This window comes from Stegostoma tigrinum, chromosome 35 (genome assembly GCF_030684315.1).
Source record: "Stegostoma tigrinum isolate sSteTig4 chromosome 35, sSteTig4.hap1, whole genome shotgun sequence".
Lineage (NCBI taxonomy): Eukaryota > Metazoa > Chordata > Chondrichthyes > Orectolobiformes > Stegostomatidae > Stegostoma > Stegostoma tigrinum.
In genome coordinates, this window is record NC_081388.1 from 13,327,333 (window position 1) to 13,350,230 (window position 22,898).

The 22,898-nt window shown below is 47.4% G+C and overlaps 1 protein-coding gene across 4 annotated transcripts in view; it reads left to right on the forward strand.

Moving 5' to 3' along the window:
• The window catches only part of camsap3 (calmodulin regulated spectrin-associated protein family, member 3), a 196,673-nt gene that overhangs the window by 155,837 nt on the left and 17,938 nt on the right, over positions 1-22,898 (forward strand). For all 4 annotated transcript variants that reach the window (XM_048521808.2, XM_048521810.2, XM_059640064.1 and 1 more), the window contains 4 exons: positions 562-610; positions 3,332-3,408; positions 8,791-8,866; positions 13,117-15,247. In XM_048521808.2, the coding sequence (XP_048377765.1) occupies positions 562-610; positions 3,332-3,408; positions 8,791-8,866; positions 13,117-15,247 (2,333 nt within the window). The remainder of the gene's footprint in view (positions 1-561; positions 611-3,331; positions 3,409-8,790; positions 8,867-13,116; positions 15,248-22,898) is intronic.

Here is a 22,898-nt window from a genome sequence, read left to right on the forward strand (position 1 = left end):
ATGTTGGAATAAATCACTCTCTCTGGATCAGGGCAAATCAAGGAGGGGGAGGTAATGGTGTAGTGGTATTATCGCTGGACTGTTAATCCAGAGACCCAGATAACACTCTGAGGACACTGGTTCAAATCCTGCCATGGCAGATGGAATTTGAATTCAATAACATTTCTGGAATTAAGAGTCTCATGATGATGATTAACCCATTGCTGATTATTGGAAAAACCCATCTGGTTCGCTGATGTCCTTTAGGGAAGGAAACTGCCATCCTTAACTGGTTTGGCCGACATGTGACTCCAGACCCATGGAAATGTGGTTGGCTCTTAGCTGCTCCCTGAGCAATTAGGGATGGGAAATAAATGCTGCCTGGCCAGCGATGCCCTTAACCTGTAAATGAATAAAGGCTATCTGAAATACTGTACATTAGACAGTAGGGTTGATGCACCTGGAAGTGATTCGCTCCGTCCACATAGATAGCTGATCCTTGTCCCCCTCCCATGGCTTTTGCAGCGTAGGTCACTTTGTAACATAGCCCTGTAGGAATTAACCAAATTGTTTCTGTTTCAGATGCTTCCAGAAGTGGATTGAACACCCCGTCAGGGGCTGACAACTCCAGGTAAGCCTTTCCCCTCAGTTGGTCCATCCGACAGGAAATTCATACCTCAATGGGACTCTTTCTTGGGTGGGGACTGTTCTGGAATCTTTCATCACACAGCACAGAAGGGAGCCATTGGATCTGGTGAATGTTGAAGAGTGATCTAATTACCATTGCCCAGCAGCCGCCTTACAGACTTTTACAAACTCTTACTTTCATAACTTGCAGTACATTCTTTCCCCCTTTTTTTAAATATGAAAGGAAATTGTTTTGAAAGAATTACGCGGTAAAATATTGCTTTGTGTATGATTTGATTGAAAATTACAGGCTGGAAAGGCCTGCTAACTTAAAGACTAGGCGCCATGTTTTATCTGTTGCATTTAGGCCCAAGTATTTATTTATCTGTTCCCATGATGACACAGCGAAGAGTTACCATTCTGGTCTTGTCCATCCGAGTTTTGTACGGTTTAGGCCTCCTGTGCACAAGTTCAGCACTCCTCCTGGGGTGAGCCAAAGTTCTGGTACCTATCGGTGCTGATGTGAAATGGAATGCATTTGGTGTTTCAGAAGATGATAATATTACCACAAACTCTAGTCAACTGTGGCTGGGTGGAGATGGAAGTATGAATAAATCTGAGAAGTTGACGTTTCCAAAACCAGTCACACTCTTGTTCAATTCAAACGCACAAGATTGAAGCTTTACAGAGGCCCATGGTTCAGGTTGAAGTGGCAATGTTTCGCAGGGACAAGGATCAGCTATCCATCCGGATGGAGAGAATCACTTCCGGGTGCATCAACCCTCCTGTCTAATGCACAGTGTTTCAGATAGCCTTTATTCATTTATAGGTTGAGGGCATCGCTGGCCAGGCAGCATTTATTTGCTGTGTTGAATGCAAAGAAACTGACATGTGGTGTTCAGAGGGGAAAGGAAACTTAGACGAGAGTAGGGAGATGAACACAGAGGAGTTCTGTTACCTGCACGTGTTCTGGGCAAAGTGTCAAAAAGCCTCCCCAGAAACAGACTCTCCCTCTCCCCAAGAATGGGATGCAGTATGTCGCTCTGGGGGCTGGGAGGGTCACGTATAGTGTGCCTGCTGCTTCGTCTTCATTCCAAGTGGCTGTGTTTTTTTTAATTTGAAAATTGCATCTCACCCATGACTCGCAATTGCTCAGTACTTTGTTCAACATAAATGTTATTGTAAAAACAGATGTGTCTCAAGTTACACATTCGCAGTGAGCTGAAAGTGCCCAGGAATCACCGTAAAATTGACGGCTTGATTTAAGCAAATGCCAATCCTGGGGTGGGGGGGTGTCCGCTCTAGCCCCTCCTGGATAAAATCAAAGTGCTGGAAAGGTTCAACAGGTCTGGCAAGCATCCGTAGACGGAGATAAACAGCGTTAATGTTTTGAGTCCAATATAAATATTTCGGAACAGCCTCTTTTGGTTTCTTTTTTGTTTCAGCATTCTGTAGCTGTTGAGTTTAGCCCCTTTAATGACAAATTGCCTTTGCTGATTCTAATTGAACTAGACCGGTATATCTCGTCTCTCTGAGACTGACTACACTTTGGCACAGTGTGGCTTTAAATAAGACCTGTGCCCATTCTCCGTGTTGCCATGACCTGGAATCTGGTGTGAGTAGGGTTGGCGTTCATTGCCCACTCCCAGTTACACTGTGAGTTTGGTAATGGGTGTTCCTGAACGATTTTGCAGCATCTTGTAGTGACACTCGCACAAGGGGTTCAGGTGAAAATCCCAGAATGTTGCCAATCCTTTAATGCCTCTGGCTTTAACGGCATGATCAAAGTGGGAGAACATGGAGGGCTATTCACCCGACAATGCCCCCACCTCCTCCACCACCCCCCACACCTCCAATGCAATTTGGAAAAGGACGTGGGGACTGAATTACTGTTGAATTAAGATGCTTGTGTCAATGTATCGAGCGCCGACTGTATTTTGACTGGCCTCCCAACTTCGCTCCCTCTGCGAATTTGAGCTCATTCAGAGCTCTGCCCCTCTTTTATCCTTCAGCATCAGCCCTGGTGCCTGCTGACTTTGCATGGCCTCAATCTGGCAGGACAGCCTCCAACTTTAAAAACTTCCAATCCTCGTGTGTTCAGTTCCCTAGCTCTGTAATCTCATCTGTTCTGTGTGAACCCGTTTTTTTTTTAAATTTCGGGCTGTTCTGTTCCATTGCAGCCCCATTCTGAGGAACAGTCACCACACCCGAAGCGTTATCTCCGAAGGCTATCAATAAACATATAGACTTAGACCCTATATATGGAAATGAGGTAGTCAACTCCAACAGAGCCCAGAGTTTGAATACCAGGCAGGAGAAAACAACAGCGATTCATCGAAGGCTGCATGGAGGATGTTGCCCAGCAGGGTAATGAAACGTCTGCAGAATAACAATCCAGCTCGGCGAGTCAACCCACCACAGGAACTCTGATTTTTCTCTCCACAGATGACTGCCAGACTGTCTGAGCTTTTCCAGCAATTTCTGTTTGTGTTTCTGATTACATTTTACTGTACCTTTGTAAACGCCACTGCACTAAGCTTCAGAATCCCCTCCCTTTAAACCCCTTTTGACCTGGTTACCTCCTTTACAAGATGCTCCTTAATTGCTCGGGCGGAGTTGCCATCCCACTGTCTTGTTGCGTGAAGCCGGCTCAGTGCCTGGTGAAACTGTAGCTGCGTTGGTGGTTAATTGCTGTCTTTGATTGTAAACCCTCTGCTTCTTTCAGTCGCCTGCCAGCATTTCTCCTGAAGCAGCCCTTCCTGCCTGTGATCCAGCAAACATCCCCTTCGAGGAGCAGCTCAGGTAATGATTGCGTTGAAAAAAATGTGAGGTGTTACACTTTGGTAAAACAAAATACTTATACAGTTAACGGTATGGCCCTGGATAGTGTTGACAAACAGAGACCTAGGGGTTCAGGTACATAGTTCCTTGAAATTTGCATCACATATAGGCAGGGTGGTTAAGAAGGCATTTTGCATGCTTGCCTTCATTGCTCAGACCTTTTGAGTACAGAAATTGAGACGTCATGTGGAGGCTTCTTCTGGAGTACTGTGTGCAGCTCTGGTTATTAGATTAGAGAAGGTTCAGAAGATTTAGCAGGATGTGGCCAGGAATGGAGGATTTGACTTTTAAAACTAGCCTGAGTAGGCTGGGATAACACGTTGTGAAGCTGGATGAACACAGCAGGCCAAGCAGCATCAGAGGAGCAGGAACTGAAGAGGGTTGGAATATAAAAGCAGTGATGTCTTCTGAGACATCTATAAAGCTCTAGTTAGGCCCCATTTAGAATACTGTGTCCAATTTTGGGCCCCACACCTCAGGAAGGACATACTGGCGCTGGAGCGTGCCCAGCAGAGATTCACACGGATGATCCCTGGAATGTGACAGTGATAATGGGAACTGCGGATGCAGGATTTGAACCAATGTCCTCAGAACATTGGCTGGGTCTCCAGATTAACAATCCAATGACAATACCACTAGGCCATCGCCTCCCTCTGGTGATGTTAGGGAGTGATTTTCTTACCGGGATCTAACTGTCATTGAGAATAGTCACAGTAAAGCTTATTCTATCAGTACATCTCCTGTGTGTCTCACTAATTGTAACTGCACAGCCACTGATGTTTGAAGGTATGTTTGATGTTTGGCTTGGTCTGTGTTCTATACCCACATTAGGGGCATTTAAAAAGTCCTTGGATAAGCATATGGATAATGATGGGATAGTGTAGGGGGAGAGGCTTAGATTAGTTCACAGCTCGGCACAACGTAGAGGGCTGAAGGGCCTGTTCTGCGCTGTATTGTTCTATGTTCTGTGTATTTACTTAGTTTGCATTACGTTTCATGTTCATCACTTGTAACAATGCCTACAGTCCATTGAGTAATAGAGTGATGGCTTTAGGAGTGATTTCAGAAACCTATTCCATTGTAGCTGTTTGTAGCTACATTGTGACGTTGACATGGTAAAATTGAATGGGGTATGTTGACATAGCTGTTCACCAGGTGTCCACTGTGTATCCAGAAGAATGCTCCTGGCTCTCAAATTGAGGAATTTGAAGCCTTGCTTCGATGCTAACGCTGCCTAAGGTTTTGTCCAAAACGCTGTACTCGGTTCCTGCAGTGGTGTCTCAACCTCCAATCTTCTGACTTGGACGAAATGTATGCTCCTGACCTCATTACAACCCTAGCCCAAACATGGACCGAAGAGCTGAACTCCAGAGGAGATGTGGAAGGGACCATCCTAGACTGTGTATGGCATCAGGAAGATCCAACAGAACTGGAGCCAGTCAGGTGGTTTGGGGGATGATGGGGGACACTCCAGTGGTTGGAGTCCTACTTGACACATAGAATGGTTGTGTTTGTAGGAGGTCAGTCATCCAGGACATCTCTGCAGGAGTTCCTCAGGGTAGTGTCCATCCATAGACCTAACCATCATCTTCAATGATCTTTCTTCCATCATAAGGTCAGAAGTGGGAATGTTGGCCAACATTGGGCACCGTTTGCCACTTTAGAGCAGTCTATGTTCAAATGCAGCAAGATCTAGATAACATTCTGGTTTGCACTGGTGTGTGGCACCCAAGTTTCTTGCCACTTGCAGACAATGACTAACTATGATGAGCAAGTTTAACCATCTCCCCATGTGATACAGCGGCATTACCATCACTGAATCCCCTGCTATCAACACCCTGTGGATTACTGTTGACTAGAAATTGAACTGGACTAGCCATATAAATTGTGGTGATATAATAAGGGGAAAAAAGCAGGTATGAGACTAGGAATACTGTAGCGAGTAACTTATCACTAATTCTGCCAGCAAGTCCAACAACACTGAAGAAGCTTGATTCCATCCAGGGCAGAGAAGTCTGCTTGATTGGCATTGCATTCGCAACTGCTTGATTCCTCCATCCCTCCACTACTGATGCCCAGTAACAGCAGTGTGTACTATCTACAAGACGCATTGCAGAAATTCACCAAGACTTCTTCAACCGCACCTTCCAAACCCATGAACTCTACCATCCAGAAGGACAAGGGCAGTGGATACGTGGGGATTACCACCCGTTGCAAGTTCCCCTGCAAGCTGCTCCCCATCCTGACATTAGAAATATGTCTTTGGTGTCGTTGGGTCAAAATCCAGGGATTCCCTCCCTAACAGCATTATGGGTGTAGCTCCACCCCATGGACTTCAGCTCATTACCACCAGAGCAACAAAATGCATTCACATCCCACATCTCCTCTCAAGCCACCCCCCCCCCCCCCCCCCGCACCCACCCCCGGTTTTAACTCGGACTTGGGGCTGAGCCACATCAAAATAATGTTAGTCGCTGCCTGTCCTACACCCTTTTCAAGCTGGAAAAAAATGACTTGCTGAGCAGAGGAGTTTGCCACCTGACTGTGTGTGTGTGAGAGTTGACACCTCCTAACCTTTTTCCTGTGTTTACAGTGTGTCATTACAGCAGCTCAATTCAATTACCTTGAGTACTCGCTTATTAGCTATCCATTATTCTATAATTACGACCTTGTATTCTGGTCTTCCACACCCACAAAAAATACTGCAACAATTGAACAAACCAACAAACAAAGTTACATGACTAACAACCTGATGATGACATTTTTTTCCACTTCAGGAGAGCGTTCTTTTTGTTCATGCATTTTTGTTTGTGTATAAAGCAAAGTCACCCATAATCTAAGACCAAAAAGCTCAATGCCTCGACGCGCTCCCCCCACTCCACATTATTTGCCATCATGTTCCTGGGTCCACGTCTTCAGTGAAACCTTGTTTAGAAAGTGTTGATCTATAATTACAGTTTTACATGGCCTGTGTTTATATTGTGTGTATGCTTTTGTGAATATATCAGACTTTTTTTAATAAGGAAATACCAAACAATGATTAGAATGAATGACTTCAGTAGAGGCTAAATTATGTTTCCATGATCTGATCTAATTAATGCTTCCGGGCATTAAATACCACAGGAGATTGGGTGGTATTTTGATAAGAACTACACAATGTATCTATATTTCTCTCCTGCAACTTCCGTTGAAAAGAAACATTTGCGTTTACTAAGCACTTCACCCGAATATTGCTGCTGTTGTAATGCAGTGAGCAGCCATTTTGTGCATAGCAAGCTCCCACAATCAGCAATGCATTCAAAAGGGCACCAACACAAGGTGATACTGCTGTGAGCACTCTACGGCAGATCTCCTGTTTCCTCGTAACTGTTCCACACTTTCAAACCTAAATTCTAAGTTTGAACTTGCTAATGTTGATCTTGCTGTGTGCGGTGTAACCTGTATGCCTTGCTCTGTCTGAGCTCCCAATGATCGGTATGTCCTTGTTCGCTATTATCTGCCTGTACTGCTCGCAGAACAAAGCTTTTCACTGTAGTTAGGTACATGTAACAGCAATAAATCAAATCCAATCAAATGTGATTGCACTCAAATACTCTGTGATATTGATTTGAGGGATTGGCCAGTTTCTCCGAAATGCCGTTACGGGATCTTCATAGAATCCCTACGGTGTGAAAACAGGCCCTTCGGCACAAGAAATCCATGCCAACCCTCTGAGCGCTCCATCCAGACCCATTTCCCCTATAGCCCACCTGATCTGCACAATCCTGAGGACTATGGGCAATTTTCGCATGGCTGCTCCACCTAGCCTGCACATCTTTGGACTGTGAGAGGAAACCCATGTGCAGACACAGGGAGAATGTGCAAACACTTTCCGCTCAATTACCCAATACAGCCCGTCCTTGACATGGCTCTGGACTGTCAGTCGTGATTTTTGATGTAGAAGGGTACACCAGGTACATTTGATGATGTCCGCCCTTTTTTTTGTAAATTGGCATCTCGAGGGCTTGATCAGTGTGGGAGAGGAAAATCATTTGGTAGCCTAAAGAAGCTGTTGTCTTAAATAAGATATTGCATTAATGAATTGGTATAGCAGAGAGGGATGTTGGGTTTGTGATGCAGAGTGCTCTCAACAGAGTAGGTTCGATTCCCACGCTGGCTGAGATTACCTTTTAGAATAACTCTTGGGTTAAACCATCACCAGTTGCCCTTCTAAAGAGGTATCAGCTTTATTGCTTGCTAAGGCTATGATGATTGTACCTATAATAGACCTTGTAACTGAGGAATGCCTTGATAGCGAGTCTAACTCTTTTAAAAGCCAGAATGATTCTCTCCCAAAGCCTGTGTGACACCCTTTTTAATTCATTTCATTTCATTTCAATTCAATTCATTGGCTTTATTCTCTCACGTATTCACGTGTGTACAGTGAAAAGTTTACAAGTTGTCACTTACAGCACCGTCTTAGCTACGATGGTACTTAGATACAGATAACAACCCGAAGAACTGCAGTTGCTGTAAATCAGGAGCAAAAACATAGTTGCTGGAAAAGCTCAGCAGGCCTGGCAGCATCTGTGAAGAGAAAACCTGGTGTTAACATGTCAGGTTCGGTGACCCTTCCTCAGACCTCTATACCGATGTTTGAGTACAAATTCTCAGGGGGAAGAATAATGAAATAAAAAGTCCAACATCAAAGACTGTCAAAAGTACAAAATCATAGGAATAAATTAGGGGAGGAAAGAAAACCAGAACAAAATGTTCAGAATAACAATCGCTTCACAAGAGCATAATACAGGTTAAAAGAAAACTAAAATAAAGTGAATTTAAGACCAAGCCTAAATGTTAGGGTCCACCACAATGTATGCCAGCTCTGAATGAAGCCTCCTCATCACTGCTGTGGTCATGTGCTGGAATGACGTACAGGACGTGGAGGTGTCATTTTTGTCAATACTTTGTGATATTGTGCGTCCCACGGCTGGAGAAATCCTGAAGTGATCAATTTCACCATTTTGCAGTATGGCCACCACGTGTAAGGGGCTGGGGGTGGGGTGGGGGGGCACATTCCCGATGTTCTCTTGATTATTGTCCAGTCGCCATTTCCACCAGGTTTGCCAAATTGGGTTGGCTTCACTGTAGCAATCCCATTGGCCGGTAGAGGGTCAATTACAATGTGTCTAGGCCTCAAGCCAAGACCATCATAGAGGAAATAGTTCAACATTTGAGCTGTTCCTCTGCTTCAAAATAACTGCTAACCTGTCAGTAAATATTTCTAATGGTGGTAGCAGCTCAATGGGCTGAAGGGACCTCTTCTGCACTGTATGACTCGACGACTCTCTGGTCTCTCTCCAGGTTCACTGAATCACTCTACCTCAATGTCACAAGTTGATTCTTTTGGGAAGGCGTGGACAAAGAAGCAACTGAAGAGGTAATTTGTGGATGGATGAACAAGCGGTAGCTAAGACAAAGAATAAAGCAGCCTGTTCTGCAGGTGCCGCCGTCGGTAAGGTGGCAGGAAAGGAGTGGGCGAGGTCACCCAATTGGATTATACCATCTTTACGGGTTATACCACCTTTTTCGTACTAAATTAGAACTTAATTATTCAATAAATTCACAGGAAGATCATAGAACTTCTGTACTGTGGAAACAGGCCCTTCGGCCCAATAGTCCATATCGAACCTCAGAGCATCCCACCCAGACCCACCCCTCTATAACCCACCTAATCTAGACACCCCTGAACACTATGGGGCAAATTATCATGGCCAATCCACCTAGCCTGCACATCTTTGGACTGTGGGAGGAAACCCACGCAGACATGGGAAGAACATGCAAACTCCACACGGACCGTTGCCCGAGGCTGGAATTGAACCAGCGTCCCTGGTGCTGTGAGGCTGCAGTGCTAATCACTGAGCCGCAATGACACAAATTTATCACCAATGAATGGTTACGTGCACGACAATGTTGGTAAACATGGCCTGAATACTTAAGCAATAATCCTTGGTAGAGGTAGAGCAAGTGCGATGTTTTATTCTGAGTGCAACTGTTGGGAGCTTTCTCCAATGGTTGCTCTTGCCAGTGTGATGGAGTGAGGGCAGCATTTACAGATGTGCATTGAATCATAGAGTCTTGCCAATCAGGAAGCAGGCCATTGAGTTCACACTGACCCTCTGAAGAGTATCCCACCCAGATCCACCTCCCTACCCTGTAACCCTGCATTTCCCATTGTCAACTCACCCAGCCTGCACATCCCTGGCCACTATGGGGCAATTTAGCATGGCCAATCCAACCGGCCTGCACATCTTTGGACTGTGGGAGGCAACCGGAGCACCTGGAGGAAACCCACGCAGACACTGGGAGAACATGCAAACCCCACACAGACAGTTACCTGAGGATGGAATCGAACTCAGGTCCCTGGCGCTGAGAGGCAGCAGTGCTAACCTCTGAGCCACCATGCTGTTCTGATTTTGTTCATCAGCGACAGTGTGCTGGCGTGGAGGAATCTATTAACCTTCGCTTGTTAGTTTTTCCTTTTGCATTCTGATATCTGGCAGTGTGAGCATTCCCAGAAATTTTCCGATTCCACTCAACATTCCTTGCTCACTCTGATCTTTCCAATTCCAGGGGCACATTCAGATAGCACTTTCTCAAATACATGGCAACGAGCTGGATGCCCATTAGGGTGAATGCACCAGATGTCAATTTCCATACCTATTTTTTTTTTCCTGGAGATTAATCAGCGTCATGGCTGAGAGGCCCCCCAAAAGTCCCCTGTGTTTTATTCTCACCGTTTTCAGGTAAAGAATTGATTCACATTCACCACTCATCATGTTTAGAGTCATAGCACTGTACAGCACAAAAACAGACCCTTCGGTCCACTTCATCCATGCTGACCAGATATCCTAAACTAAATCTACTCCCACACATCCCTCTAAACCCTTCCTATTCATGTACCCATCCAGATGCTTATTAAATGCTGTAATTATACCAGCTTCCACCACTTCCTCTGGCAGTTCATTCCATACACACACCACCCTCTGCATGGAAAAGTTGCTCCTTGGGCCCCTTCTATACTTTTCCCCCTCACCTTAAACATATGCCCCTCTAGTTTTGGACTGTCCCACCCTGGGGCAAAGACCTTGTCTGTTTATCCTGTCCATGTCCCTCGTGAACCTCTATAAGGTCACCCCTCAGCCTCTGAAGCTCCAGGGAATATAACCCCAGCCTATTCAGCCTCTCCCTGCAGCTCAAACCCTCCAGCCCTGGCAACATTCTTTATAAATCTTTTCTGAAGCCTTTCAAGTTTCACAACATCTTTCCTATGGCAGGGAGTCCAGAACTGGACTTGGCGTAATTTCAAGAATATCTCCTCCTTTCCCCGCTGATCCTAGTATGATCAAGGCACCTTCTTTGAGGAGACTCTCTCTCTATTGGATCTGCAGTGTCCCCCATTTCCGATTTGAACCACCAGCAGATACAATGAGCAAACTGAAACCTAATTTTGTGTATGTGCAAGCAATGGGACGCTGGGTGCTGCATTACTATGCCCATGGAGTGAAGGGTTGAGAGCCGAGTGAAATAATACTGTGTCATGGAATTGTAGCTGCAGTGTCGTTCAGCACAGAAACTAATTTCTGTAGCTCGTTTCTGGCGGTTGTGAGCCAGCTACCACCTCATTTTGCATTTTGACATTTTCTGTTGTTATGGATAGTTGCTAAGGTTCCCCGCATGCTCCCATGAGAAATGGTCTACTTTCACATCCAAAAGAAAATAGAGCAGTGGCCCAGATGTAAGTGTTCCTTGTGACTTTCTAAATTAAGCTGTTTCACTAAGTGCGGGAAAACGTATCCAGTTTTTATAAAACCAGGAATTGAATTCACTGATTTTTGGGGGAGGGAGAGGCAAATTTGAATTGGAAGCGAATCCAGCACTAAGTTCCTGTTACCAGCAGGTATCAACTCTGAGAGGGAATCAAGGAAGATAAGATCTAGGAGCTGGAGTAGGCCATTCGGCCCCTAGAACCTGCTTCGCTGTTGGATATAATCATGGCTGATCTCATCTAGGCCTCAAATCCACCTGCTCCCCATAACCCTTTAACCCATCGGTGATTACAAATCTGTCTCCTCTTTAAATCCACTCAAAGCCTCCAGCATCCACTGCACTCTGTGAAAGTGAGTTCCACAGTTTCATACTGAGATGTAATTTCTTCCACATCTCTGTTCTAAATCTGCCACCTCTTCTGCTCGAACAATGACCTCTCATTCTAGATTGCCTCTCACAAGAAACCATGCTTTCTACCTCTACTGTATCGATGCCCTTTTGCATCTGGTGTACCTCAGTTCGATCTCCACTCACGTTCCAAAACTCCAGAGAGCTTCGGCTCAATCTGTTGTCATCAGTCATCTCTGGTGCAGAGTAAGTTATGCTGTCTGCCCCTCCTCTTGCCCCATAAGTAGTTAGTTATGGTTAGGCTTTCTTCAGACACTGCCCACCAACCTGCGAGCTAACTTCTCTTTTTTTGTACTTGCATTCGCTCACAACTAACAATTTCATGTGGCCCCCTCCCCTTTTTATTCTGATGCCTCTCGGCAGAGGCCAAGAGCAGGACAGTGAGATTAGTGGGGTTTTTTTGGAATCCTCTGGCTCGGTCATGATGGGCCAAATGTGCAGTTGATTCCTACTTAGCTGATCAAATCAAAACCCTCCTCCCCCAACCGGGACAAGGTGAAGAAGACGTGTAGCTCCTGTTTCATCACGTTTCGTGGATTGGCCATGCTAAGTTTCCTGTAGTGCTCCAGGGAGGGATAGCTGAGGTGGGTTATGGCGGGGGGGGGGGGGGGGGGGGGCGGCGGGAGGGTCTGGGTGGGATGCTTCAAGGGTCAGTGTGGACTTGTTGGGCCGAAGGGCCTGTTTCCACACTGTAGGGATTCTGTGATTCTTAATCACCCACCGTCATATTGGTCCAAATTCCCAGAAATAATTCCAAGTCACTTGTTTTCATTTCCTTCCCGGGAAAGGAATGTTGATGATTATTGTATCTAAACCTCAATAATTCCTTTTCCTTGTTTTGGAACCGATCACTTTTAACCTGTATTTGAAATGAGGGGCAGCAGGCTGCCTCTCTGCGCCAGGGAACCGGGTTCAATTCCGGCCTCGGGCGACTGTCTCTATGGAGTTTGCACGTTCTCCCTGTGTCTGCGGGGGTTTCCTCCGGGTGCTCCGATTTCCTCCCACAGTCCAAAGATGTGCAGGCTAGGTGGGTTGGCCATGCTAAATTGCCCGTAGTGTTCAGGGGTGTGGAGATTAGGTGGGTTACAGGGGGATGCATCAGGGTGGAATGTTCTGAAGGTCGGTATGGACTTGCTGGGCCGAATGGCCTGTTTCCACACTGTCGCGATTCTATGATCCATGATTTATGTGCAGGCTAGGGTGGATTGGCCATGCTAAATTTCCATGTAGTATTTAGGGATGTGCAAACTATGTGGATTAACGATGGGATATGGATACAGTGGGGAGGGAGGTGGGTCTGGGTGCGATGCTTTACGGAAGATCAGTGTAGACTCGATGGACCAAATGGCCCCTCTCTGCACCGTAGGGATTCTGTGACGACCTCTCTGCTTTTAACACCACTTTGATAAGCCATAATATTAACTGCTATCTCTCTTTGTCTCTCTCTCTAAGGCCATTGTCCCAAGCTGTGTCCTTCAGCATTCCCTTTGGACTGGACAGTGACGTGGACATTGTCATGGGTAATCCTGTTGGATTGATGAGATCAGTGAGCTCTGATAGCCTGACCTCCAACACGTACCGGTCTCACAACTGTCTTCCGCAGGCTGGCAACAATTCCTCGGAAGAACCGGTCAGTCACCGAGCGAGGGAGGATCTCGGGAGCGGGACCGGGCCAACCATGTCTCCGAGGGCAGCCAGGAAGGGCTTGCTGTTGCCCAATGAGGTGGCTGAGAGCGAGCACCACTTGCCCGTTGAAAACGGGGTTGCGGGTGATCATAGCAACTGCACGGAGCTGCCAACCATCGAAGAGGCGCTGAAGATAATCCACAATACAGATAAACTAGAGCCCAGGCTCCGTCCTGAGGGAGCACCAGATGGCTTCTTCCTCCACAGGCCTGATTTGGCTGAAGACTTTCTAAAGCCCAAGACCAGCCCATCCAAAGTTGACCTCTATCCTTCCTACAAAAGTCAAGAGTCTGGGGTTCTCGCGGCCTCTGAGGACCAGATGAACAGCGGAGCTGCTCCATCCGAAGACGGGAACTTCTCTCGGGACGACGACTCCGTTCTGAGGGACAACAGCTTGGAGTCGGACGGCGAGGACTCTTCGAGGCCGGCCCAGGAGGAGAAGGACTATGCCAGCAAGGACGAGTGCACCTCCTGCTTCAGCTCCCTCAGCTCACAGGCTGAGAGCGTGGGCTCTTCGGGATCCGGTGTGAAGATGACCAGCTTCGCTGAGAGGAAGATGAAGAAGATGAGCGCGCCCGACTCCAAGTCGAGCAGCTCTCAGAAGACGACGCCAGACAGCTCTGAGCTCAACGACCAGCAGATGGCATCCTGGGTTCAGAGGCCTGCTGATGAGAGCCCCAGCCAAAACCAAGCCCTGGCGTCCGAGATGACCCAGCTGGGAATACGATTGGAGGAGAAACGGCGAGCCATCGAGGCCCAGAAGAAGCGAATCGAGGCCATTTTCGCGAAGCATCGGCAGAGACTGGGCAAGAGTGCATTCCTGCAGTTGAAAAGGAAAGAGGAAGGGGGAGAGCCAGAGAATGGAGCCTCAGCTTGTGAAGACAAGAGGAAGCTATCCCTGGAGGAAAGGTTATCCAAAATCGAGGATGAAGAGGAAAATGACAGCCCAACACAGCCTGAATTCAAGGGCCAGGATGGCAGGGCTTTGGAAAGAGACCATGAGGAGGAAAGCTCTGGTGGGAACTTGGGAGGAAGGGACACCAAACTGAGACGACCAGAGTCTCCCAAAGAGCCTGAGGTGGATGCCGATATTGGAGAGTACAACAATGCCGTGGCCAAACTCAACTCAGCGCTGTCCTCGCTTCAAATCGACATGCAGCGCTTGGCCCAGCAACAGGAAAGCCTGATGGAGAAGAAGAACATGCAGGCCTGGGTAATCCCTGTTCCCAAAGCCACTGTCTCCTCCTCCTCACAGAGGCCGTCACGCACAGCCGAGTTCTCGTCTCCATCGCCCTCGCCCTCACGCAAGCCGGTTTCCTCCGGAACCCGTTCGCCACAGTCCGGCCAGAAGAAGGCCAGCGCCCCCACTCCCAAAAGCCCGAGGCATTCCCGGCCGGCTGAGCTGAAGATCACACCTTTGACCCGCGTCCTCACCCCCCCGCAGAACGTGGACTCCTTACCTCACCTCCGAAAGTTTTCGCCGAGCCAGGTCACCGTCCAGACCAAGTCTTCCATTTGCTTCGGCGAGGACGACGAAGAGCCGGACCTCGACGTGCGGCCCAAGCAGAGGCCGGTCGGGCCCGTGGCGGGCTGCGGAAGTCTGGCAGATGAGCCTTCGGCGCCGGAGAGAGACGAGCCGCCCTTTGACCTCGAAAACGAAGGTAACCTCCGGCCCGTGGGGCCAGTTGTAGCCCGGAAGCCGGGTGGCCAGCCGGAAGAGTTGCCTGACGCTGGGCGAAAGGACAATGCCACCGCCGCTAAAAGGACTAGTTTAATCGAGATACCGTTGTCTTCCTTGAAAGGCCATGAGGAGGGTGAGGATGGATCAGAGAACGTTGGGGACTCTGTGACTGGCCAGGTGGACCCTGAACAGAGGTCTGTGGGTTTCTTCTACAAGGTTGGTGAACTCTTACTTCTGTCTCTGTCACGTTATCCATCTCCTCCCTCTTGCCAGGAACATTTGAGGCAGTTGTGCTGGGCGCCCAGCGTCATTGCCCCAGTTCATGACCAACTTTTGTGTGTGAGGCATGAGTGTACTTTTGAATGCTTTTCTAAAACTCCCCAAGTCAGGGGAGAAGGTTCAGCTTCCCACCCAGTCCCTCTGACAAAGTCAAATTTGGGCTATTTGCCCGAATACCCCTTTACATGTGACTCGGGTGTCAAGTTGTTTGATGCCGCTCTTGGAATGTGTAAGGGGCTGTATGAATGCAGGCTGTTGTTAGTCATTGTGGTTTCTGGGCTGTCAGTGTATGGGCCATTGAGGATAACCAGCCAATCATAAAGCCTGTCCAATCTTCTACCTAAAACAACTGCGATAGTTTACCCATGAGGAGATGTGGGGACCAAAGTCATGTCAAAGAGCTGGAGAGGTTTGGAGAGAAAATTCCGGGGTTTGCAGCTCTGGGGAAGTCGGTGACGGAATTGGCAATATGCTAGAGGACAGTTACAATATTAAATTTAAGAAAGCTATGCTTGTTGCTGTAAGAAAAAGTACGTGTGAATGGAACACTGGCATATGAATAGATTGGCGTAGGGAATTGCTTATGGGATATGAATGAGTTGATACCTGGTGCATGAAGAGAGATGGGATCTAGGCAGCTACATTGAGTCAAGACTGTTCATGAAAGCCACCATAACAGAGGATAGACTGAGCTACATGATCCGAGGTTGGTTGCCAAGAAATGTAACGAATGTGTCTCTCGCTGGCAATTGTGGTCCAAGAGCACGTTGTCGTACTTGCCAAAAGGAAGATGACGGTGTCTTATGAACATTTTTAGTTTATCAGATATGTTATGAAATATCTCAGGAGCAAGTGGACCTCCTGACTCAGCAACAGGGACACTATCATTGCGTCACGAGAGCCTTATCCAGTGCCATGTACTTAGTACAGACAAAATGTCTTTTGATTTGATTCATTTTGTTTAATATCGAGCTTGCCTTCATTAGTGAGAGCATTAAGTATAGGAGGTGGGGTGCTATGTTGCAGCAGTGCAGGACGTTGGTGAGGCCACCTTTGGAATACTGTATGTAGTTCCGGTCTCCCGGCTACAGGAAGGATATTGGAAAGGGTGCAAAAAAAGACTTAGAAGGCTGTTACTGGGACTGGAGAGTTTGAGATATGGAGAGAAGTTGAATAGTCTGGGGCTGTTTTCCCTGGAGCATTGGAGGCTGAGGGGTGACCTTGTGAGGCTCGTAAAGTCATGAGGGTCATAGTTAAGGTAAATAGACAAGGTTTTTTCCCCCTGGGTGAGGGAGGCCAAAGCTAGAGGGGCGTAAGTTTAAGGTGAGAGGGGAAAGATTTAAAATGACCTCTGCGGCAACTTTGTCACACAGAGAGTCGTGTGTGTATGGAATGAGCTGCCAGAGGAGGTGGTGGAGGCTGGTTCAATTATAGCATTTAAAAGGCAATGTTCGGGTACACAGACAGGAATGGTTTAGAGGGATATGAGTCAAATACTGGTAAATGCATTTAGTTTGGGAGCACGCTCAGCACAGCAGTCGTCAAACCGAAGGGTCTGTTTCTATGCTGTATACCTCTGATTCTCTCAGTCAGGCCAGCTCTGTAATTACTGATGTAGAATTTAAAACACTATTGGGTGTCAGTACTAGAAATGTCAACCTTTTTGAGTTGCAAATGAGGGCCAATTTCAAATCGGGTACAGTTTGAAGTGTGGTTAGCGATTTAAGCTTGTGTATAATACTGTTCCTATCTTGGGATCACCCAGCCTTGGGTAGAGAACAGCTACTTATCTCGGATCACTGAGCGTTGGATGCAAAATGACGTGGGTCAGCCCATTTGACCTCTTGTGCATAATCCTTTGTTTGAACTGATTTTGTTCTATGAAAGAACTTGAAGGTCACCAAGTGACAGAGCACGGTTCAGCACAGAAAGGGAGACTATTTGGCCTGTCGAGCCTGTGCTAGCCCTTTGAAAATGAGATTTGATTTGTCTGACTCGCTCTCGTTCCTTGCCCCATAGCCCTGTGAATGGCCGCCTCTCAAATGCATATTTTAAAAATTACTGAATCTATTTGCACCGTCCTTTTGGGTACTGCATTCCCAATTATAACTGGCTCTGAAAATTTGATCACCCCAGCTTCCCCAAGAGTTCTCTTGCCACTTAGAATAAATCGGTCCACACTAGTTGTGTGGAGAAGTACTTGATAAGTCAGTAGAGTTACTGTTGTACAGGATTTAATTTTTTTAACCGGTTTAATCCATAAAACTAAAATAACGAGGTGATTTGAAAATGTTGGCTTGGTTAATAGAAAGTACAATGATGTGGTAGTAACTGCCTTAGGAATGCTGACTGACAGCTCCTGTGCGATATACTCTATTTGTAGAGCAGGAGTGTTTTTTTTTCTATGCCATCGTTGAGTCAGCCTTAACCCCGTGGATAATGCACGCCTATCCGATTCAGAAGGTCGGGCTCAAATCCCACACAGACAGGGAAGAAAGTTGAGGATTTGAATAACACCGTCAGTAACAAAGCACACCACAGCCACTCGAGGCTTTGTTTGTTTTTTTTTGAAGAGTCGTCATTTCTTCCGTGACGTGACGTAGGAAACGTGCCAGTACCAGTGTGCACAGCAAGATCCCACAACAGCACGGTGATATTGACCGGGTCGTCTATTTTTTGAATCCCCTTTTGCCTTTTCGATCGAGGGTCTGCACCCTGGGAGAATTCCCGGATTCTTTTCAAAAGGCCGTCGCTGGATACTTTGTGTCTGCTCAGACGGGCAAGAGGGCCTCGGTTTAATATCTGACCTGTACAGTCGCAGCTCAGAGCTGCACTGCCTTGACCTTTGGGGAGGGAGTAGGCCCCAACCTTTTGGCCATTACAGGCTAGGCCTCGACCTTCGGGTGGCGGGTAGGTGGGTGAGGGCAGTAGGCCTTGACCTGGTTTTGGGGGGGGGGGGGGGGTGGTGAGCGTGGAGTAGTCCTCGACCTTTGGGTGGCGGTTGGGGGGAGGGAGTAGGCCTCGACCTTTGGGTGGTGGTGGGGGTGGGGTGTAGGCCTCGACCTTTGGGTGCTGCGGGGTGTTGGGAAGTGGGCCTCGACCTTTGGGTGGTGGGGGTTAGGGGAGTAGGTGGGCAGTAGGCCCTAAACTTTCGGGAGGGAGAAGGCCCCAATCTTTGGGCATTAGGGGCTAGGCCTCAACTTTTGGGTGGCGGGGCAGGCGCGAGTAGGCCTCGACCTTTGGTCAGGGGTGTTGGCCGGTACTGTAAAGGCCTTGACCTTTGGGTAGGCCTTGACTTTTGTGGGGGGCGGGGGTGTTGGTGGGGAGCAAGGGGGGAGGTGATGACCCTTGGGTAAAATCACCATCAGTCACCTCTCAGTAAGTGGAAGGAACAGCCCCGTGGAGCGATGACGACTGAGCCACAGCTGATATGAATTGGGCTGGACCCAGCATCGCCGAAGGAGTGCTGACCTTGAGGATGGGACACTTTTTATATGAGATGTTAAACTGAGTGCCTTGTGTTCATCCCACTGTGCCATTTTGAAGAGGAGTAGAGGAATTCTTCACCAGTGCTTGATCAATACTTACCCTTCAAACTGATGTGAGCTAATGTAATCTCATGCTGCTGTTTGTGGGAGCTTGCTGTGCACCAATGGGCTGCTTTGTCACAACAGTGACTACATTTCCAAACTGATCCATGGCTTCTGCCAGCTACTTTCCCATGGCCGAGATTGCAAAAGCCACTCCTGGGTTTCGACGCTTCCTTGAAGAACGACCAGCTACTGTTGGTAGAGACCTGGGAAAGATCTTTGTTTTTCAGGCTGAACAGTGAAGGAATTAGGGCGACAGCACGGTGGCTCAGTGGCTAGCACTGCTGCCTCACAGCCCCAAGGACTCTGGTTCGATTCCACCCTTGGGCAACTGTCTGTGCGAACTCTGCACATTCTCCCCATGTCTGCGTGGGTTCCCTCCCAAAGGTGTGCAGTTTACGATGGATTGGCCGTGCTAAATAGCCCTGCAGTGTCCAGGGATTGTGCAGGCTAATCGGATTATCCATGAGAAATGCAGGGTTACAGGGATAGTGTGGGGGAGGGCTCTGGGTGGGATGCACTTCAGAGGATCAGTGTGGACTTTTTGGGCCGAATGGCCTGCTTCCACACTGTGGGGATTCTATGATTTGATGAATAGAGTTGGCAGAATGTAAACTAGCAACAAGAGACATGGTAGCAAGGCAGACCCAGCAGTGTGATCGCAGGGGGCTAGTGCTAATGGTTTAGTTTTAAATTTTCTTTGGGTACATGTTCACCAGTTATAAAAATATTGGACGTAAGATTGGGTTGGTGGTAGAACATCTGTTGAATGAAAACATACAAATCATCACATTGGGAAGGTCTGCTCATTTAAAGGAATGAGTATGAGAAGGGATAGGTTCAAAATGATGTGAGAGACAAAGTTTTCACACAGGTCACACCATGGAAACAGACCCTTCAGTCCAACCAGTCCGTACTGATCATGGTCCCAAATCAAACTCCTGTCACCTGCCTGCTCCTGACCCATTATCCCTCCAGACCTTTCTTCTTCTTGTACTTAGCCAAATGTCTTTTTAAATATTGCAACTGTACCCACTTCCTCAGGCAGTTCATTCCACACACAAACCACTCTGTGTAATAGCAAAAGTTGCCCCTTTAAAATCTATTATCTTCTCACTTTAAAAATGTGCTCCCACCCTCAGGGGAAAAGACAGCTGCCATTCACTTTATCTGTGCCCCTCACCGTGTTAAACCTCTTCGGGTCACCACTCAACCTGTGCTCCAGTGAAAGAAGTCCCAGCCCATTCAGCCTCTCCCCATAACTCAAGTCCTCCATACTCGGCAACATCCTGGGAAATCTTTTCTGAACGCTTTCTAGTTTAATAGCGTCCTTCCTATAACAGGGCACCCAGGACTGAACACCATACTCCAGAAGAGGCCTCACTAACATCGTGTATAACCTCAACATGATGTCCCAACTCCTTTACTGAATGTTCTGAGCAATGAAGGCAAGTGTGCTAAATGTCTTCTTAACCACCTTGTTTGGAGCCCAAACTTCAGAGTGGGCAGGATCAATCGAGGCTTCAGCAGAGGGCTCTGGGTGATTATTTAAATGGAAATAGTGAGTAGGGATATTGGATGGGGCAGGGGTGTGGCACCAGACTGATGAGCTGAATGGCCGCCTGCTCTGTAACTGTTCACACAGTTTCTCATTTGATCAGGAAAGTGGAGCGTTGGCGATGGGCATGTTGAGATTGATCACCAAATCTGGAAATAAAAACTTTGTTGATTGTGTTTTAAACAAAAAATCCATGTGGTTCGCTAATGTCCTATAGAGAAGGAAACTGCCATCCTTACCTGATCTGGCCTACACGTGACTCCAGACCCATAGCAATGTGATTGACTGACTCTTAACTGCCCCCTGGGAAACTAGAGATGGGCAGTAAATGTTCGCCTAGCCAGCAACACCTCCACATCCCATGAACAAATAAAAACACCCTCTGTCAGCTTCCCATTTTGTCCTTTAATTGTAGAACAAATAAACTTGACAGTACCCTGTTTATCTGCATGGCTGTCTTTCAAGATTTCTCTGTCAGTTTATGCATATTTAAACTCCCTGATGTTTTCAGTGTTTAAATTAGGGTTGGCACACTGGTTTGTTAACTGTGGTGAGGAGAAACTTTTGCAAAAATCCCAAGTCCATAAAACCGCTCACAGATGAGTAAGAAATGGAGAGCTGGGTACCTAAACCACTTCGATCAAGAAGGTAATCTCTCCGTGTAACTCAGTTAGAATGCCTACAGTGTGGGAACAGGTCAGTTAGCCCACTGAATTCAAACTGACCCTTCAAAGACCATCCCGTCCAGACCCAGGCCCCTACACTCTTCCTGTAACCCTTCATTTTCCATGGCCAATCCATCCTAACCTGCACGTCTTTGGATTGTGGGAGGAAGCCGGAGCAAACCCACGCAGACCTGGGGAGAATGTCTGTGCAGAGTTTGCACAGTCGCCCAAGGGTGGAATCAACCCCAGATCTCTGGTGCTGTGAGGCAGCAGTGAGCCCCTGCATCTCCCCGAGTCCTTGTACTCCATTCTCAAACTCAGCTGACCCACCGGCCATCTTTACTCTTGTTAGTGAAAGAAGAACCTGCTAAACGTACAAAATCAAGTGGAATTGATCTGTGTTAATGGCAGTTGTGGAGTCATACAGCACAGAAACAGACCCTTCGGCCCAACCAGTCCGTGCTGACCATGATCCCAAACTGAAGTGGTCCCACCTGCCTGCTCCTGGCCCATATCCCTCCAAACATTTTTTATTCATGTAATTATCTAAATGCCTTTTACATGTTGTAACTGTACCTGCGTGCACCACTTCCTCTGAAAGTTCATCCCACATGTGAACCAGCCTTGGTGTAAAATAAAAATTTCCCTTCATGTCTTTTTCTCCACTCTCCCTTTAAAAAGGCACCCCTTAGTCTAGAGATCCCCCACCCTAGGGAGAAGTCACCCACCTTTGACTTTATCTATACCCCTCAGTATTTTTGAGATGGGGCTTGCTCCTATAACAGCTGCACTCCCTGTCCTCCTGGTTCTCCCAAAATGTAACAAGCACGAGAAGTCCGGGATGAGGAGTCCAGGGATGATGCGCGCTCAGCCGAGGATGATGTGACATTCCTGTGATGAAACCAAGAACTGCAGATGCTGAAGAGCTGGAACAAAACTGGAAATTGCTGGAGAAATGCAGCAGATCTGGCAGCATCTGCAGAGAGAGGGGGAGAAGGAGGCGGGGAGAGAGGGGAACGCAGAGTTAACGTTTCAGGTCCTGTAATCCTTCCTCATTTTCCTGTGCTGTTGCTGCAGATTGTGGTAATTCAGGCTTCAAGAGGTGAGTTTGGTTCTCATTTTGTTTTTGGAGAGACCTTTTAAGACCGAGGTGCAGAGCTATCTATTTAAATCCAATAAAGTAAACAGCTTGTGAGACCTTGTGTTTTCTTCTGAAAAGTAGGAGCAATTAGAAGCAGCTGGAATGGTTGGGGGTCAAGTTCCGCCACAGCCAGGATTTTTAGCATTTTGAGTTGAAATTGCTGGGGTCTTGAAGCTGGGTTTGGAAGCTGCAGTACACCTCTCCCTGCTTCTCTTTTGCTCTGGCTCTCGTGTGAGACAATCCGTTTTACTGAATTTGCCTTTGCCAAGGGTGTGCTTATAGGAAACAAGAATCACAGCTGGTCAGGCAGCATCCATGGAGTGAGAGCAAGTTAACGCTTGGAGTTTAGATAACCCTTCTTCAAAGCTGACGTGAGGTATGGAGGGGGCATCCTTTATGCATTGGGAGGGTGGGGTGTGGGAGGAGAGAGCCAGGTAACAGTACAGATTTAAGTGATCGGAATGTGAGAATGGTAGAACAATGGTGTGTGTACCTGCCAGGCTTTAATATTAAATTCAGAATTGAGTTCAACACCTTCAGATTGTGAACCCACTCCCATTCTCTTCTTTTAGCTTTACTTGTTACATTCTCTGTCACCGTGTCCTCTGTACCCTCCCACAGTTCCAGTCGGACT